The sequence below is a fragment of the Motacilla alba genome, chromosome 2 (genome assembly GCF_015832195.1).
Source record: "Motacilla alba alba isolate MOTALB_02 chromosome 2, Motacilla_alba_V1.0_pri, whole genome shotgun sequence".
In the NCBI taxonomy this organism is placed as follows: Eukaryota; Metazoa; Chordata; class Aves; order Passeriformes; family Motacillidae; genus Motacilla; species Motacilla alba.
Genome location: NC_052017.1, coordinates 113,158,116 through 113,173,298, shown reverse-complemented (window position 1 = coordinate 113,173,298; position 15,183 = coordinate 113,158,116). Strand labels below are relative to the sequence as shown.

The 15,183-nt window shown below is 37.6% G+C and overlaps 1 protein-coding gene across 1 annotated transcript in view; it reads right to left on the bottom strand.

The window, feature by feature from the left end:
- Positions 1-252: 252 nt before the first annotated feature.
- The window catches only part of XKR4 (XK related 4), a 221,705-nt gene continuing 206,774 nt past the window's right edge, over positions 253-15,183 (bottom strand). Inside the window, exon 3 of the mRNA XM_038126780.1 lies at positions 253-13,661. Coding sequence (XP_037982708.1) covers positions 12,715-13,661 — 947 coding nt within the window. The 3' untranslated portion in view covers positions 253-12,714. The remainder of the gene's footprint in view (positions 13,662-15,183) is intronic.

Here is a 15,183-nt window from a genome sequence, read left to right as displayed (position 1 = left end):
TTATTACTGGGTAAATTAATATATTTTGTAGGAATCCATTTGAAATATTCAATGTGAATTAACTGACACGCTCCTTGCATATTGCAAATTTCAAGAGAACAATGAATGTTGAGGAAGAACAATTAAAAGTCGGGGGTCCTTTTCTTCTTTTCTTTTCTTTCTTTTCTTTTCTTTTCTTTTCTTTTCTTTTCTTTTCTTTTCTTTTCTTTTCTTTTCTTTTCTTTTCATTTTTTTTTTTTGGTTTTTTTGTTGTTTTTTTTTTAAATACAAGAAGATTACAGAGAGCTGCACAAAGTTTCAAAGCATAGCTGTACTCTGGAAAATTGCTACAAAACCAATATGATAATGAATGGTGTTTGTTGCGTCCCAGAGGATACCATTTCCAACGCACTCAGCTTTCAGTGAGAAGATGAATCTGCCATTTGCTAATGCCACAGGTCAAATCCAGAGGCCAAACTGGGTTTTGCTTGGCTCTGCAGCATGTGAAATAACAGTTGCTAAGTTAACATTTGATTAAAGAGGCAGGTGAGCAAGCATGGGAAGAACAACAGAGGCAGCTGCCCCTGTTGAGACTCTCTCATACACAGAATGGCACCTGCAGGAAAGTACAGTGATTCTCATTTGTTAGAATAAACATGAGCTTGTTAATAATACAGATCTCAGAGAAGAAACAGCAAAGTATCTGTCCCCTCAAGCAGAACAAATTACACAGGGGACAGTTTCTGCCCTTGAGAATCAATGGGAATTGATTTAAAGGAACTGCAGTTCGGGTAAAGAAGAATTGCGGTGGAATGGCAGATCCTTGTTTGCTAATCCAACATGATCCCTATTACAGGCTGTGCTGTGAGTCAGAAATTACCTCAGAAACAAAAGATACCAATTTTTAGGTTGCTATGGGCGCATACCAAAGTTGTGGAATGATGAAGTAAAATCAGCTGACCTGGAGTAAAATCAAGATATGACAGCTGTCTTCAATAAAATTCCTGCTTTGCAATTGAGAAAATTACTTCAGGGTTTGCATTTTTAACACAGTTTTCCATCTTAACTATAGAAGTTACCCCACAGCCAGGTGTTATGCAAAGGAATTTTTGAGTTTTGTACCATGATATGAGTAAAGAAAGTTTCTTAGATAACATGAGCATTGCCATTTCTCATTGGTGAGGTTTGCACATGAGACTCATACACACAAGGAAAAAAATGGAAGCAAGGAAGAACATCGAAACAGTATCTAGTAAACTTTGCCAACCTTTCTAAATAAATCTTTGAAGAAAACAGATCTATTGTAATATCCTACACTTACAGATCATGCATGAGGTTACAGATAACTCCACAGTGTTTTCTACTGAAATCAGCATAAGACTGTTTCTGCTACTAAACAAACAAGAATTGATGATAACATCTAATATAACTGGAAGTCTTTCAGCAGTAATTTCTGTGAGGAGCTGAGTGACAGAATACCTGAGCATGAACAAATGCTATGAAGGCTCACCTACTCTAAAGCTTCACAGCTCTTCCCTCATTATAAGGCTTCTGCCATATCTACTGATCTCCATTTTCTCTATTTTTTTTTTCTTGCTCTAAGCCTTTACACTGTGCCATGAATGTGTTCCTCAGCTGTGCATGAAGAAGAGGATGTGAGGACTATTAGCAATAAAGGAACATGCCCCTGCAAATCCACTATTTGCTCATGGACATACTGTGTGAGAAATTGAGAGCATGAGAAAATGTACAACCAGTTGAGCAAGCAAGCCTATAATATTTCACATACAGAAAAGACCATTTTTTGAGCCTATTGTACACCTTATATTTCTTGTGGAAGCCATCTGAGATTTATCCTCCATAAAGAAGGCAATAAGGTTCTCTGACCCATAATCTATTATAAAGATCTATCATTTCTAAATCTAACGATCACTGGCATAACTGCCGTACAGAATCTTTGTCTCCCAGGCCTTAGTCTGAGACACTTTTCTATCTTATTGCTAATAAACAACTCCTGTGAAGAGCAACAAAGTTTTATCTAAGAAGTATCTTTCACTGTCTCCCTGTGTGTTTCAGTTAGTTTGTAACACATAAAGAATTTTCTCAGTCAGCCTCTTTCCCCGAGGAGAGAGTAATTGCACCATAAATAGTATTTTGGCATCAAGGTTGGTTGGTTTGAGTTTTGTTGGTTTTTTTTTTTTTTTTTTTTTTTTTTTTTTTTTTTTTTTTTTTTTTTTTTCCCTCTTAAAAGACTCTGCTCCTCCTTTTATCCACTGAAACAGCAGGGGCAGCTTTTCCACAGTGTTTCACAAACATCTCTTAATCTTGACCAGAGGAATCTTTCTTTTGCTTTCGTGTCTTTTTGATCTCTGGCCTCCATGAAAGGATCAGTAGAGGAGACACTTCCACAATAAAATGTGTGTACAGATTACTGACATCTGTGCTCTGTGCAGCGTGTCTGGAGGGGGCTGTGTCATCATCCCACCTGAGAATTCTGTACCAGGAGAGTCTCAAGCCAGAGCCCTTGCTGAGTCCCATGTTGCCATAATTGTGTTCCTACAAGTACCGGAGTTAAGTTAAATATTAAACCAGCCACTCATTCTCACTGATTTTTATAAAACTGCAAGTGTACTCAGCTACACTGTTTCTGATGATGAAAAAAAATTAAGTGCTTTTCTAATCACAAGCCTTCCATTATTCAGATACCTCTGTAAGCAGCATTGTTTATTTTTTTAACCTCCTGCTTCATGTCAAAGTAGCTAAAATCCAACTGTGTGCTCAAAGCAGTGAAAACCAACATTTTCTTCAGTCATTTGCCCAGTTCTTATTGCTATTGCTAAATGTAGTATGTTTTTTGTTACAGTAATTTCTCCAGGATAAACAGTTGAAGAATCGGTAGAGTAATCTCAAAAATGAAATTGTACTGCTGCTGGATAGAATGACTTTTTTGGCTGATAAGATGAATAAATGACCAGAAGGAAACTTGGCCAGCTTCACACAGATGGTAACTAAAGCTGTCTCAACCCTACAATCCTCTTTAAAATGCAGCTCCTTGCATATATGAAATGAGTCAAATAGAGAAATGTTTCACAAGATTAATGATGAAAACTTAGCTAGTATGAATTTACTAATGTTGTGTTTCTTCTAGATCTCTCTTTCCAGTGTGGGGACCTCACTGAACACAGCTAACGATGGCTTTTTTTTTTTTCTCTCCTGAACTGATTAATGTTTGCTCACAGGACCTTGATTACTGTATTACAAGCCACACATTTGCAATATTAAAAGTGTCTGCTGAATTAATTAGCTGCAAATCAACCTAGGCGCAGCTCGACAAGTTCTAAGCAGTTCCAATAAAATGAAAAAGAAGAAATCGATAGCAACCACAAATACATGACAATATGTTGGCACTTTGTGACTATAAATAATGGCAGCTGCCCTCTCTGCTGACAAAAGAAGACTTTTCATTGTCCATACAGTGCTACCTAAAGGCTAAATCCTGTCCAGATTGGTGTGGCAGCCTCACCGATAGCTTAAGTGTTCTCAGTGAAATATGTCCCATGGGCCAGCCCACTAACCCAGGGAGAACTGGAGCTGGAAACAAGCTGCCTACTTCATCTTCACTTAGAGCCAGAGTGAACACCACAGTGCAGGTGCCAGGAGTAATCCCAGCACACATGGATACTGGCTGACAGGAGGATGATGTGTGCCCCAAAGTGGAAATTCAGGGAATGATGTTGAAAGTCATTACTGACTACTTTTGAATCTTCCTCTGTAGTTGCTGCCATTATCTTACCCAGTCATGACAATTTTAGATCTCTCTGACCATATAACAGGTCTCCTTGGAAACTTACTAGTTTTTACAAACATTTTCCTTAATGCTGAATGGTGACACTGGTCAGGAACTCAAGACATGTATCTGAACTTCAGAGAAGCAAGGGTCTTCACTGGCTGGTAGTCTCTTCCTCAGCTGCATAAATTTTAAAATTAATTCTCATCGAATATTTTCTGTGAAACAGTCTGGGATCAACACATAATAATGCAGAACATATTGAAAACAGCATCAGTGGTTAGAATTTCAGAAATAGTTACTGCATATATATGGTAAATTTAAATTGAGTATCATTTTCAAATACATGCATTTGAAATTTATCTACAGTACATAATCTGTGCAAGAGCAAGTCTTTCCTTCCAACAGCTTGCATCAGGAAACTGCACATGTGTTGGATAACAAACCCAATTAGCATTCTTCAGTCAAAATGCAAGTAAACCATCCTAATTATTGCAGATTATTTCCTTCATGAACTACTGACAATGATAACTGATAGTGAAACAAATACAACCAACATTACATTACATGAAACAAAAGTTTAATTGATCCCTTTGCCATTTTTCTATATGATTTTTTTTCATTTAAGTAAATCTGATAAATCCTTTTTTATTCTACACAAGTATCCCTGCTCTATTCTTTTACCAAAATATTTAAGATATTAAATATAGCATTAGACATATTTTCTCCATAATTTTTCTTGAAGTGCTGGCACACTAAATCACAAGGCTGTTTCCAATAATGACTAGAATGTATTTTCTACTAATATAATTCTCTATTTTGCAGTTGCCGCTTGGATATCCTTGATGACAACGTTCCTGATCCTTCTTTTTTTGTTTTAGGCTTAAAATTTAAATGACTTGTAAGATTGAATCTTAATAGAATCTCAGGATTCACTGTCATGTATATACACAGACATACACACACACACACACACACACACACACATATATACATATACACATGTTTTATATATATATATATAAATAATGCATTTGAGACTGTAAATTTGCTCCCAAGCATAAGATAAGGTCCTACTATTTTTGCTATGATAAAACTGAACACTTCCACATAGAGTATTCATTGTAGTGTGCTGTGGACACTGAATGTCTTGCATTCATCACAACCTAGACAATTTGCACACAACTGTGCTCCAAATGAACTGTCCAGAGAAGCTATGTCTGCTTCACATGCTTTGCTAGATAGCACAGAGCCTGTTTGCCTTTTGCTCAGCCCAAACTGATCTTTGTTTGGCAAAGTAGCTTGGATATCAAAGTGTATGAAACTTGGGCTCAGGGAGCTACAGATAAGCTACAAGTGTAGCTCTGGTATCCAAACAAAGTCTGGCTGAGCTCCAAGGAAAAACCACGTGAATGTGGCAAGAACAGCACACAGTGCATTAATAGACCTGATTCAAGGCAGCATGTAGAGATTCAGGCTTTGTCACAGTGCTAACCATGTTCATACAGCTCTTGGTCAGGTTGGAAGGTGAGCAAAGTGATTTTTGCTTCTGCCCCAGATGTTTACTGCAGACATTACCCTGGCTAGGTGTAGGCGTGGCACTGAACATGCTCAGCAATTTCAGAGTCCTCAACACTAAAAGGACATGTCAAAATACTAGAAGTATGTCTACACTGCACATGTCCTCATTTGTATGTCCACATTTACATTTTCCACAAAGAGGAAGAACAGTTCCAAATATGAGGCAGAGATCATTGCCCTTCTCCTCACCAGCGTGCAGCCCTATTTCCCTCCCCTGAGAGATAGCAGCTAAAGATGTGAATCATTGCTAGCTGAAGAGATCACTGTACCTGGCTCTCCCCTTGGTCTCTGCTTACCACCAATTTACTGATGGAAAAGCCCTCATGAGCATTTCAGAGCATAACTCCATCTGATAGCACCACAGAGGACCCAGTTTTTTCAGGTAAAATGGGCAGGAGAATACCTGCTCAGAGGATCCTGGCAGGCTTAGCTGGGAGATAGCAGCTGAGCTAACCTTGTGCTGTGAAGACCAAGTTGTATCTGACCAAGTCCAGGAGGTAAACTTTAGGTCCTTGAGCATCTGGCATTAAAAGTGTTCAGGAGCTCCTAGTTAGTGCAGTTTGGAGGAACAGTATGAGCCTGAGACCCCCAATGTGCCTGTCTGGCCTCTGCACCTGTGCTGCAATGGGCCAGGTGTCTGGTCCCCAGGTGTTGTGGCTTTCATCCAGCCCGTGCACGTGGTTTTCCTCTCTTTTGTGAGCTCTTTGGTGCATGAGGTGTGGAAGAGAGTGCTGGAGTGTGAGCAGGCCTTGCCCTGAGCAGACTTGTAGCACACAAACACAGTCTATACCTTGCCTTAGCACTGTCTTTTGTCTCTCCAGGCTCTTCTAGACATTCAACTAGCAGCTTTTTTACCTTGAGGAAATCACTTATCTGTGAAATTCTGTTTTGCAGTACTGTTACACACTGGGTGATTGAGTGGACACACCTATTTCATGCTAAAATGCTTTTGTGAGGTTTAATTCAGTGGAAAAAACTACCCCAAACTCAAAGCTTTGTTAAAAGGATATGGACTTTCCTATAGCAGAGCAGATCTTGTGTAGAAACACCGCTAGCATTCCTAGAGCTGCAGCATGCCAGAAGCAATTGTTTCCAAAGTTATCTGAAATAAGAGGCTGAAACCTACAGATAGAGAAAACTTAACAGCAGTCATATCTTTCTTTCAATGAATGTTGCATTTTGTTACACTGACAAATCTGTTACGTTTTAAAATTTATTCTGACCATTCCTTGAAATGAAATTTTTGGTTACACTTTGAAGTTTCTTGGCTGATTTTATTTTACACTGTCTTGCATGTAGAACTTGAGATTTGATCTTTCTGTTAGTTGGTTACTTATATCACAATTTATTGAAAATCTCTCTCAATGAATATAGCAACTATAGATATAAGTCTGTTGTAATTTTACACAAGCTTCTGTTTGACTTCTCTGGCTCATGAAAATCACCCCATAAGTGTGCTGAAGAGGACTTTTTGCCCTGAATCTTGCATATCTGTTGTCTTTGCCCAAGGATTCAGGGTAGGCATATGGTTTACTAGTATAAGATCCTCTGTGTAAGAATGAAATGCTAAGCATTTAGAGCAAAATGTAAGTACAGGAGCCAAGCTTACAGAGTTAGAAAAAGTTCCTTTTAATGAATGTACTGGTCAAGAATTGGCTTTTGTAAGAATCACTGGAAATGACTGGCTTCAGAGACATTTCTCAAAGTCTTCTCAAAAGGATCACAAAATAGCAACTCAGTTAAAGCAGGTATAATCTTGAATGTTTGAACTAAAAAGGAAATAATAGGAAATCTTTGATTCATGCTGAGTCAGCACTAAGTTTAGCGTATGAATTTCAGGCTGAGCCAAGTGCCATGCAGGCTTTTTGGCATTAAGCAAACCTCCAGCTGAGTTCAGTTTGGAGTGAAGAGGTGAAGACTTCCACTACCATGGTCTGAATTCATGTAGTTCACTCTAGGCCAGGGCCTGATTTTAACATATTCATACCAGTGAAGAAATCTCACCAAAGTCCTGAACTGAGGTCACTGAGTGTGCCAGGAGACTCCTCATGTGTTAAAACAGCCTTGTAAAAATCTCATCAGTGACACCATTCCCCTAACTTTGCATGAACAAGGCCTTGTAATGTCATTTCTGTCTCTCCTGTAATGAAGTCTGCTCATACCAGATGTGAGAAATCATCTCAGAAGCAGATCACTCAGCAATTTGCAGCCAAGTGAAAATGATGGCAGAATGTGTTTTAAGAAATCACTACAGGGGAAATGCAGTAATCTGTTGTGCCTTTTTTTTTATTCCCAGATTTAAAAGAATCTGTTTTCATTTTGCATTTTATCTCTTTTATTAGAATAAAGAGGAATGGATTTGATGCTGTAATGAAAAGACATAGTCGTATGAACAATCAAGTGAGGATTTTATAGCTTAATGTCTCTGATACTCAAACGGCTATTTGCACTTACTCCATTTGGCTTTCTGCTGAGAGCATGGGCTCTATGTGAGCTAGTATAATTGCTACAAATAGTGAAATTAAATGGCTTATTTTGTATTTAGACAATTCTTCCCATGTCCTGCATTGTTACACTGCAGAATTAGTAATTGCGGTGTTGGGCTTGTAGATTTATGGACAAGCGTTGCCATTAATTTCATCACACACATCTTGTAGGGGTTTGACTTACACAGGCTTGTTTAGATGGATGCACAGATGCAATTTACTCTGCTTCCCACCATGCACAGGAGTAAGAGAGGCAGCAGTAGGACTCCAGGAATCTGCTGAAGTCTTTTCCTTGGCATTGTGCAGGCAGTGCAGGGGGTGCAGAGTAAATCACAGCATCTCAGTCACTCTGGATTGCACAGCTTCAGGCAGGGAGCAGAGAAAGGGCAGCTTTGGAAGCTGAATCACTGGCAGAGCCAACTAAAACTCAGTACAGTGCCACTTTTAAGGCTCCTTAGGAATGATATGATAAAATCACAAACACTTCAAACTCGTTTAATTTGTGTTCTAAAAACCCCAACAGTCTAGCTGTGAATATTTTGCTGGCCAATAAAAAGTAAATGAACATATTGCATGATTGGGAGTCCCTTTCCAAATAAAGCAGCACTTCTATTTTTAGTACCACTTATGAATTGCTCTTTTGTGGAGATAATGATGTATTGGAAAGACCATCATATGTTTTAAACTAATACAGGTTTAATAAGTATTAACCACATATTAAAATTAAATCTCCAATAAAATTGTAATTTTCCTCCTTTGCTTAAAAGTTTACAAAATCAGGCAGATGAGACCTAGCATTAAATTTTGGAAGGAAAATTTTCTCCAATTTTATAAAAATTAATTAATAGAAAATTTGTTGTTTTGACAATGAAAATATTGTATATATGCCATCAACTCCATATAACCCAAGCAAAGAAACATTGTTCTGTCACAAGAAGCATATTTAAATTGACATAAACAAAACTGGAAATTAGTATTTTCATTATTAAATATGCATGGAAAGAAAGTATTGCACATATTTGTAAAGAACTTTTTAAGAAAAATTATCCCATTACAGAATAAACAGCTTTTAAAATAAGTAAAATTTTCTCTTACATTTTCTTACATATTTTCTGAATGAACATGGGTATACATTACTTTTATTTAATTAGTGATAGTAGTTGAATTGTCTTTTCGGCAACAGACAAATCCACAACTCTCAAAATTTTAGGACCAAGTTTTTAACCAGATAAATTACCATTAAGTCTGCTGCTAAGTTTGTTTGGTTCATTAGAACAATGTTCCCGTAAGTCTTACTGCTAACAAATAGATGTGATTGCTTTTCTTTGCCAGAATGTAAATATGAAAATATGACCTTTTTTCTATTCCTATATTCTGCTGTAAAATTTAAAAGGCCTGATGTTTTCATTATTTGCAAAACCAAAGTTCAGGTCTTTTACTAGTCCTTTTTATTAAATTTTACTTTTGCTATTGCTGTCTCAGTTGAACTTTATTGATTTTAGAACTGTGGCAAAAAGAAGAGTGCATATTGATTACTAACTGTCCATAAGGTCATAATGGAATTTCAGCATGGACTATGTTTATTCTTGGCAATTTCCATAAAAAATTCTTACAGCTTTTAATGTGACGATTCACAGCAATGCAAATTAGGAAACTGTCCATGCAGCCATCAGAGTGTTTAGATCTCAGTCACTGCCCTCTTAGTGCAGGTGACACTGGTGGTATGATTGTAAGAGAGCAAGATTTTGGAGAGCAAATTTTGACTTAGTGCATAAGGACTTCTACCCCTGCCTCAAACCGCTCTATTGAATTCTGAGGACAAGGTATGTATATGTAGTGCTGCATATATATAAATATATGTACACAAACACACATATATATGTCACTCTGCAGTAGTTTCCTTAAGATGAACATTTTTGTAAACATTAGTTAAAAAAATTAAAAATACTGAGAGTGTAAAGAAAATAAGTGCTAGGCATGAAAAACCACATGGATGAATAACACCTCTGTGTCCTTCCTTCCAAAATCAAATCAAAGCAAATAAAAAAACCTCATCCCAAACCTTCTTCAGAAACCTTGCAATGCAAGCACTGGTGAAGATCTTAACCCTTTAAATTCCATATGAAGCAACTTCAATTCTGTAAGCCTGGCCAAAGGGCTCACATCTCTGAGGAGGAGTGAGAGGATGAGAGGAACCTCAGAAGAGGCAGAGCCTCTCTGACAGCAACAATGCTGCCCCCCTCCCCAGGAGCTGCTGGTGGGAGACTGAAGCTTGAGAAGGCTGCCCGCTGTGCCTCACTCAGGCTTCAATTTCCGAGTTGTTAAAGCAGCAGCAAACACTTCAAACTGTCTCCAAGAGAAACCCTCACATCTTGGATCCTAGAGCTTACATTTGCCTTCGTTGTAAAGAAAAACAGCAACTCCCTTGCATGAACTGGGATTTGATTCTGGAGTGAAGGGTCTGTTGAATACAACAGGACAAATGACTTGCTTCCAAAATCTTTTTATAGCAGTTCTTGCAGTGGTATATTTTCTGAAAAAAAAAAAGAGTGCTTTTCTCTGAATAATCAGCTGTATCTCCATGAAGAAAAGGGTAATCACTTTGTAAAAAGCTTCAGGTCTGGACTATCAAAGATTTGTTTTATTTAAAAAAAATTTATAGAGGCAGTTGGCAATTGCTTAATTTGAAAATACCTAAGAAACCCCTGAAGCATAGGTTTTTTCTCTTCTGTGTAAAGTTCCCTCTGCTTTGCAGATTCATGTACTTCCACAGGGTTTTGTTTAGAGGAACTTGCCCCAGCAAAGAACAACAGGTATTGAATATCTCACCAATAAAAAAAGTCAACATTAAAAATGGCTAATGGAACGCATACAAATAAACATAGTCTGTGTAACCTTGGCCATTTCATAGTACAAATATTTGTAGTAGGAAAGACAGAAATTTACCCAGCAGCATACACAGCAGTGACTACACTGGATATATCTGACAGTCCTGTTATCAGGTCTTCTCCATCCTGACAATGCCATTTACAACAGTAACTCTTCAGTTCTGCTTTGCTCTCCTAAAATGGATGGAAATAGTTATAGAAAATTGTTTCTCATGAATTCACTTGGTGTCTTTACAAGCCACTTACATTTGAAGCAGGATCCACAGTTTATAGAGTATTCTAAAAGTACCCATGTAGGCTTTCATATGGCATTACACTGCAAAACAAATCCATAATGTGTGAAAACCAGGTTTATGTCAACCTGCAAAAGCCATTTGATAAAATTCATGGACCAATTCTTAAAATCTAAGCTATAAAGAGAATGAAATGTATTAAAAGATTTGAGGTTTATAAAAAGTAACCTTTTATACCATATTTTTACTTTACAAAAATATTGAAATAATCCATGAGTTTTTCACTCTGCACCAGCTTTAAAAAAAATACTATCAAATTTTGACTTGCACCTTTAATGCATCTGAAAGCACCATCAGGGGATACTTTTAACATAAAGTATAATACCTTTAACTAGATTTAGGGAGGTATTTAAAACGCAAAATCTTGCATCAAAAGCACTCTATTACAAGAGATTCTAATTTTTAGACATGTCTGGACACCAGTCTTGAACAGGCAGAAGAGGCTCTTCCACATAACTTGTTTTTATTATACTTCGCTGAACATACTTACTAAGAGGTGGCTGAAAGCCTTAAAAAGACATCACTTTCACCTTGAGGGGGAAAAATCAGAGCTGTCTCTACACATTGAGAGCTTGGTTGGTCTTTCCTGCTTCTTTTTCTGGTAGGGCTTGTGCCACTTGTTGTGTCCCTCTGGCAGTATCAACCTTGCAGTTATACAATGTTTGGCACTAGAAGGGTATGGCATGTCAGTCTCTTGTCACACCTGCATACATTCACACACTGAATCATGCATTCTCAGTCCTGAAACAGAGAAGTTTCAGCGTGTTCAGCTCCTTGTGGTTTCTTCTGAAATATCTGAAAGGGGTCCTCCAAAAAGTTTAGAATATGAAAACTATACTTACTTGTTATTTTACTTTTTTTTTTTTTGCAAATTGAACACTGAATCATGATTATCATTTAATGAATATCACTACGTGCTAGAGCTCCTTATTTCTCCTCAAAACCAGAAGTGAGCTGCATAGAGTTTCTGTTGAAAATAATATCAAGGAGTTAAATTGCATTTAAAAAAGACTTTGAAATTCCACAGAAAACAAACAGTTCTGGTAGTGTTAATTTTAATGACCTAGTTAATCAGAATTTAGTTTATTTTCCACTGACAGCCTTATAAACATGATGACATTTCTTTTTAATTAAGAACTATTTTGCAAACCTATGGTAACCTGAATGGTTGATTTGTGGGAGTGCTGAAGACTACTAAGCTCCTGGTTTTTGCCCCAGAAAACAGTTTTCCTAACAGCAACACTGTGTGCTACAGTTTAGATATTTTTGAAAAGGTGTGGTTTTTTTTGTTTTTGCCACTGATTATGGAAATATCAATCATTCATTTCTAAAATAAAATGCACTACTGACTGAAGTTGAAAGCTCTGGTCAGAGCCTTTATATTGGTTTGATTGTAAGTGCTGTGCAGTCAGAGTTTCATAGCAGTGAGGGGTGGTGGGTGAGTTCCCCCCGCTGATGTAACTGATTGGTATGTGTGGGTCAGGGTTTGGGGTTTTTTGAGGCTTTCAGACAATGCTGCTGTATCAGTGTCCTGCAGATAGACTGCACAGTGGATCAAATGATAATCATGATGATAGCCAGACTAAGAACACTATAGCTTGCTGCTCTACTTGTAGTATGCAGTTTAGTTGTTCCTACAGCCCTACTGTCAACCCTTAATTTGGACATTGGAGCTGCTCCAAGCTGTGTTTTTGCTTTGTTTACAATGTGGTTTCATATTCCAAGCGCTCCTGAATAAGGGCATCATCTTTATACTGTAGCCGTGGAGGAGCAGGGGAACATTCAAACGCTAAGATTGCCTTCCTCAGGCTCCTGTCCAACACGTGTCTCTCCCATGCTGGGTACCTGTTCCTGAACAGATCGATTTTAATGACAGACTCCTCAATCCTTGGTGGCCGGGAGGAAGGTGTGGATGGTGCAGTGGGTCTCACCTGAAACACAGGCACACACCCATCCCTCTCCGCAAATTTTTGATCCCGCTCGCTCGTGACGCTCCGGTTGTTGGAGATGGAGCGCAGTGTGCTCGTGGCCACTTCTGGGGGAAGGGTGAAGGCAGCGGCAGGGTCCTCACAAGCACAGCTTGGTGACTGCCCAAACCTTGGTCCGTTGGGGTGAAAGAAGGCATAGTACATTAGCATAAAAACAATGCCTGTTAAAAAGCTGCTGAACACTACGCACAGTGCTGGTATGGCAAATGCATCAGAGATTGGAGGGGCCTTGTACAGATACCAGAGAACACTCAAGGCGGTGTTTTCTAAAAGGATGACAAAATAGTAAATGAAAAGCCTACAGCGTGTCCTCCCTTCCTTGACGTTGAACCAGCTGAAGATATAGATTATCCCAACGACCATGTCGAAGACTATCTCCTCCCATTTAGTGATGCAAAACTCTGTCTCGCAGTGAACGATCCAGAAGGTCATGATGCACCAGTGCAGCACGATGAAGATCCCAAAGTACAGCTGGAAAACCGAGGCAAACAGAGCAAAAGTAATGACCCTTGCTGCAATCGTGAAGAAGTGCCAGCAAAACTGGATTATAACTGCCATATAACTGATGGGTTTCTTGTCATCGCGGGAGTCACGGAGGGCCTTTTGGTAGGAAGCCAAAGCCCAAGCGAGGGATACAAGGGACGCTGCAGCAGTAAGACCTAGGAGGAAACAGGAGATGCAGTTAAGGCATAATTAGTATGTCAGCACTTGGCTGAAAACAGTGAGAACCTTGTTGCTTTAAATATGTGCTCCACCACTGGCACAATAAAACCTCTTCCTTCTCCTTTAGCTCCGAGAAATGAAACTCTGCTGCTGAGATTTCATTGCCCAATGCTGGATACACACAAACAAGAGCAGCTATTAAACCATGCTCTGAACCTCCTCTCTAGCAATCACATATGTGAAACAAATAAATTAATTCACCACTTTGAGCAAGTCAGGAATAGGTGTCTCTTCTGTCAGCTGTTGTGATTGAAGGGGACCTACTCTGGTTTATGTTTTCAAGAAAGAATATGAATTTTCTGATTTTGATAAGTCATTTAAGAGGCCTAATATAAAGCAACCAAGACTTTCTAATTAAAATGCCAGCATCATCTACATATAAAAAAAAATCAGTGACAATGTAAGCATAAATCTACATAAAATCTATTTAAAACAAATTTATGTTACTCTTGTTACATCAAAATTTAAACTGACTGCCTTACTCTTGTTGAGGGAAAAAATGCCCATTTTGATACTTTCACCTCTTTTAAACAGTATTGTAATACGCAGAAAATGTCAGAACTACTTCCTTCCATCTGGAAATTAAATTTATTTTTAAAATGTTGGATGTTTTTACAGAATTAAAATAGAGAGTAAAGATGCTACTAAAGTAGGGGGCTATATATTTTAATTTATATAGCCATTCTATCTCAAATATATCACAGAATTGCCTATTTACAAGGCCCTAAACTATAATATTTCAGTAAAACTTAACAAATATTTAAAGCATTCAATATGAAATTATTTCTCATAGGATTTAAAACATTAGTTTTGTGAAAATACAAAACATGTAAAACAATTGTTAAAAAAATAGACTTTTCTATACTTATTTTAAATGTGCATTATTCTTTTCTCATCAAGGGAATTTGATTCTTGTCAGTAGGTAAATTTAGGAAAAAAATACTTCTTTGAAATGAATCTGACTTTTAAATGAATCTGTTGCTTCCACACACTACCAGAAAAACACCTTACATTCCCATTTCAAAAATGGTATAGATCAGCATAATTATTCAAATGATAAATACTTACATAGCATTCTGGTAGAAATGTTAATAATAATTCTTCTTTACTAGAAGATTAAGTTTTATTTACTTATGCCTTGTATCCAGCTGCTTTGGATGGAAATGGGAATAGCAATTGAAATGCAAAATCCTTGCCTTTCAAGTGTATTTATTATTTAAACAAAATTGCAATAAACATTGTATACAGAGGAAAAAATGTATCAAGCATTTTATATTTAAAACTGGTTTACTACCAAAGCTAATTTTATATACAGCTAATGAATGAATTCATAAGTCTCAGGATTGAGAATTTATTCATAGGCCATTTAATGATAATGATGTTTCAGCTTATTCTATTTCTAAGCAGTTCCTTAACTTTGAACTAGTTATTGAAATAAATCAAACTGGCATGAAGAAA